The sequence below is a fragment of the Myotis daubentonii genome, chromosome 14 (assembly GCF_963259705.1).
Source record: "Myotis daubentonii chromosome 14, mMyoDau2.1, whole genome shotgun sequence".
Lineage (NCBI taxonomy): Eukaryota > Metazoa > Chordata > Mammalia > Chiroptera > Vespertilionidae > Myotis > Myotis daubentonii.
Genome location: NC_081853.1, coordinates 1,818,557 through 1,823,612, shown reverse-complemented (window position 1 = coordinate 1,823,612; position 5,056 = coordinate 1,818,557). Strand labels below are relative to the sequence as shown.

General features: G+C 47.4%; 1 protein-coding gene across 1 annotated transcript; it reads left to right on the top strand.

Moving 5' to 3' along the window:
- Window positions 1–558: 558 nt before the first annotated feature.
- LOC132215193 (protein tyrosine phosphatase type IVA 2-like) lies at window positions 559–1,298 on the top strand. Its single transcript, XM_059662952.1, has one exon. The coding sequence runs from the start codon at window positions 596–598 to the stop codon at window positions 1,097–1,099; it is 504 nt and encodes a 167-aa protein (XP_059518935.1). The 5' UTR covers window positions 559–595; the 3' UTR covers window positions 1,100–1,298.
- Window positions 1,299–5,056: the final 3,758 nt, after the last annotated feature.

The following is a 5,056-nucleotide window of genomic DNA, read 5'->3' as shown; positions in this document are numbered from 1 at the left end:
ATGCTAGACATGCATGACCTCATTCTGTCCTCCCAACATCTCTAAAACATCTACCCTTTGCACACACTGAGAAGCTGGGGTTTAACTTGGGTCTGTCCAAAGTCATACCTGAAGGTAGAAGATTTGGGGGCTAGAATCCAGGCTGCTAACCCCAGAGACCAGGCACTTACCCTCTTTTTTTAGAAGCTGAGGACTTTTTTCCGAAGGGGCAAAGCAACAGTCACCAAGGCAAACCCATAGATTATCACAGAGGTGGGATGACAATCAGGGCTCTCTACTCATTCTAGAACTTTCTCCATCATGCCATACTGCTCTATTCCTTCTCCCTATTTGTTCCCCAGCAACCGGACATAGACTGCTGGCTATGATTAAGACTCTCAGCTGCAGTGACATGAACCCAATTCAAACCGGCTCAACAACAACAAAAAGGGGACAAAGTGGGAATCAGTGGTTGGCAAACCGCAGCTCGCGAGCCACATGCGGCTCTTTGGCCCCTTGAGTGTGGCTCTTCCACAAAATACCACATGCGGGCGAGCACATACAGTGCGATTGAAACTCACTCACACACGCACGCTCACACTTTTTATTTGCCATAATGAACCGTCCAGCCCCTGTGGAGATCTCCTATGAGAACATGCATTTTCTGATTACTCACAACCCTACCAATGCTACCCTCAACAAGTTCACAGAGGAACTTAAGAAGTATGGAGTGACAACTTTGGTTCGAGTTTGTGATGCTACATACGATAAAGCTCCAGTTGAAAAAGAAGGAATCCATGTTCTAGATTGGCCATTTGATGATGGTGCACCACCCCCTAATCAGATAGTGGATGATTGGCTAAACCTATTAAAAACCAAATTTCGTGAAGAACCAGGTTGCTGTGTTGCAGTGCATTGTGTTGCGGGATTGGGAAGGGCACCTGTGCTGGTTGCACTTGCTTTGATTGAATGTGGAATGAAGTATGAAGATGCAGTTCAGTTTATAAGACAAAAAAGAAGGGGAGCATTCAATTCCAAACAGCTGCTTTACCTGGAGAAATACCGACCTAAGATGCGATTACGCTTCAGAGATACCAATGGGCATTGCTGTGTTCAGTAGAAAGAAATATAAACGAAGGCTGACTTGATTGTGGCATTTAGAGGGAACTCTTGGTACCTGGAAATGTGAATCTGGAATCTTGACTGTGTCATCAAAGTGGTGATGGATTCAGTACTCCTCAACCACTCTCCTAATGATTGGAAAACAAAAAACAAAAGAAATCCCTCTATAACATGAATAAAATGTTTAAGAAAAGAAACAAGTCTATTTTGAAGAAGTGGCGTTAGAAGAAGTGGGGGTGTCGGTCGGTTGGGTGATGGGAGACTCGGCGCGGGTGGGCCTCGGGATACGCAGCGCAGGGGTGGTGGGGGTGGGGATGGAGGTGCCCACGCGCGATTCATGCAGGAGTTGAGGATGGGAGTGTTGGAAGGGGTTGAGCTCAGTAAACATACCTCAATCAGATTGAGGACGTTTTTAGCAAAGGCCAGCTTAGGAGTACCTTAATTAAGTTAATAACAATGTACCTACCTATATAGTTTAAGTTTAAAAAATTTGGCTCTCAAAAGAAATTTCAATCCTTGTACTGTTGATATTTGGCTCTGTTGACTAATGAGTTTGCCGACCACTGACCTAACACATATGACAAGCCCAGGGCCTTCAGACATAGCTGTGTCCAGGAACTCAAGCATTGTCAGGACACAATCTTTCTTTGTCTTTTTCTTTCTCTCTCAACTTGGCTTTCCTCCCTGTGAGCTGTTCTAGGCCTCACTCTCCACATGTGGTACCTCCTGCAGTCCCAGATGACTTTCTCTTGTATCACTCATGAAAACAAAAACCACTTTGGCTATTTACATCGGAGAAAATTTAGGAGGGAGAACCACATGGCAGTGTAGGTAAATGCCAGTACACGCCACCTCCCACAACCACATCACAATTACAACTAAAGTACAGGACAACCATCATTCAGAACCACCTGAAATCTGGTGGAATGGAAGTTCTTCAACTAGAGAAGCAAAGAAGAAAACACCACCTTGAGACTGCTAGGAGGGTGGAGGCCTGGAATGGGTTGATCAGAGAAGCCTATGTAACTTCAGGCTATAAAAACCAGCGGGTACTATGGCTGAGTGAAAGGAAAGCTACTGGAGATCCAGGCACTTCCTCTTAAAGGGCCTGCACATAAACTCAAACAGTCCCACTCCCTCGGAGCTGGGGCTTTCAGGGATCCAAGGACATATGGGGAGGAACTGGATTGTCTGGTATCTGAGCTAGAACTCATGGGCATTCTCCCAGACAGGGGTGCTCACAGGGGTCCTTGTTTCTCTTCTGAGACCTCCCCCATTGCAGAACTGATTGGTAGCCATATCTGAGTCTCCATCAACCTGGCTCACACTGTACGCTCTGCCCTGCTGATTCCCTGTGACCCCACCTGATCCAATTTGTAGCCCCACCCAAGCTGTTTGCAGCAACTTTTCCATATGAATGGCCTGTCCTGGCTCAAGCTTCAAACTTCCCTAAAATCTCTCAAACAAGCAGCAGCTGGCATTAGCAAAACCTAGCACTAGCAGCAGCCTGCTTTGCTTCACAGGTTGATCTCGCCTGGGCACTTCCAAGCCCAACACAAGTAGCAGCATCTACAGATTGCTCTGTAACTCCTGCTGGGTGACCCAGGCAGTGGCTGACTTTGCACCTCCTGGGAGGTCTCAGAGCCAGTGCACCTGATGGATAGCTTCAGACTATACCAGATTACAACTCTACACATCCACAAGTGACACACTCAAGGGGCTGACTCAGTGAGCACCAAAGGGGTGTCTCCTGCACAGCAGCTCTTCCACTATAGTCACAGCTGGTCCCCACAGCCAATTGGCATGGAGGTCAACTCCTGCCAGTGTTGCCAACAGCAATCAAGACTCAACTACAAGACTATACACACAACCCACACAGGGGTGCAGCTAGAGTGCCCAGCTCAGGTGACTGGGGAGGCAGAACCACTGGGCCCTACACAAGTGGCCTTGTGTAGTAGGTTTCCTGAAGAAGAAGAAGAAGAAGAAGAAGAAGAAGAAGAAGAAGAAGAAGAAGAAGAAGAAGAAGAAGAAGAAGGCAATAAATACATATCTATCAACAATTGAATCTAAAGATTAAAATAAATGAACAAGTAATCTAATGAACAAAATAAACTGATGGCTAAAATAGAACCAGAGGCATGGAAACATAGAATAGACTGATGAATATCAGAAGGAAGGGGAGGTAGTGGGGCGGGAAGAGATTAACCAAAGAACTCATATGCATATATGCATTACCTATGGACACAGGCAATAGGGTGGTGAAGGCCTAGGGTGGGATGGGAATCAGGTGGAGGGGGGAAATGGGTGGTAAAAAGGGGGAATCTGTAATACAAGATGGCCATTCAACAAGAAAGACTTTTTTAGAAAAAGAAAAAGAAAATTGAAAGCAGCGAATTGGTTACAGAGCTGATAGAAAATATCCCAGGGGTGCTAACCCAGAGGTTACCAGCTGTCCTGCATGTAGGGTGTTCAGCAGCATCCAGTCTCTACCTAGTAACACCTCCCCCCCCCCCCATTCTCTTGTGGCAACAAAGAAAAGTCTCAGGCTTTGTCATATGTCCCCTGGGGTGAAATCATCCTTGGGAAAGTTCTGGAATCAAGAAAACTATGCAGTGACTAAGACCTCTCTCTCTCTCTCTCTCTCTCTCTCTCTCTCTCTCTCTCTCTCTCTCTCTTCTCTCTCTCTCTCTCTCTCTCTCTCTCTCTCTCTCTCTCTCTCTCTGAATACATTTTTAGAGCCCATTTTAACAACATTGCTATTTGTTAAAAGAGGACTCATTTGAAAAACTGAAATGGCAATAAAAGTTGCTGTTTCTATGGGAAGTAACTTAAAATCTTATGAGAATTTATGAAAAGAGTCCATAAATGAAACTTGCTTTAACAATGTTATGGAGTTAGGTGTAGACAAGACAATTGTATTTTTAAACAGAACTGAATCCCCCCAAACTTCACTCCTGCGCGCTGTGTGGGAAGACGTCCATTGTTGAAAGTCGCATGCGGCACCTTCTGCGTTCTAGAAATCCAGCGGCCACCGTCTCACCAAAGACGTGCATTGAAGTTCTCCTGTACAGTGATTTGTCCAGTCAGGTCAGTGTTAACCTGTGGGGGCCGCCCATGCAATGACCGCCCCCACAGGTCGGTGGCCCAAGGGGAGCTCTCAGCCTGGGAACCGCACTGTCCCAGGAAGGACAGAAGCCCAGACGCTGGGGACATGTCCCAGACCAGGGGCCGGCGGCTGGGCTCCCAAGCCAGGTGGCTGGGATCACTGGGACATGAAACAGTACCCAAGTACAACAAATGGAATAGACTAATAATCTGTGAATTTATGCAAATAAATAAAAAGGGAAAGCGAAAAGGGATGAAATTAAAAAATGACCACTTGATGACCATCATAATAACTGGGTCTGTCAGGGACCAACATGGATGAGGACAGGCAGGTGAAAGTTTGAGGACGAACATAATATGTGCACAGGCCCCGGGCACCGGTCACACAGAACTGATTGCTGAAGGGGAGGCCGAACCTCACGGTGGAGAGGCCCGTGAAGAGCATCTCAACCAGGTGACCAAGGCCAACGTCACCGGGGGGCAAGGTGCTCTGGGAAGGACCTAGTCTCGCCTCTGTGACCCCAGCCACAGCTGCATAACCTGAGTCCACTCATGCGGAGACACCAGGCAAACCCACTGAGGAGCGCTTACACTGTCCTGTACACTTCAGAACTGTCAGCGTCATGAAACACAGAGAACGACTGAGGACCGGTTCCAGGTAAAGACAAAGAGGGCCCGGCGCCGGCTCAGCGGTGGGGCATCGACCTATGAACGGGAGGTCACAGCTCAATCCCTGGTCAGGGCACACGCCTGGGTTATGGCTCGATCCCCAGCGTGTTGTGTGCAGGAGGCAACCGATCAATGATTCTCTCTTATCATTGGTGTTTCTATCTCTCCCTCTCCCTTCCTC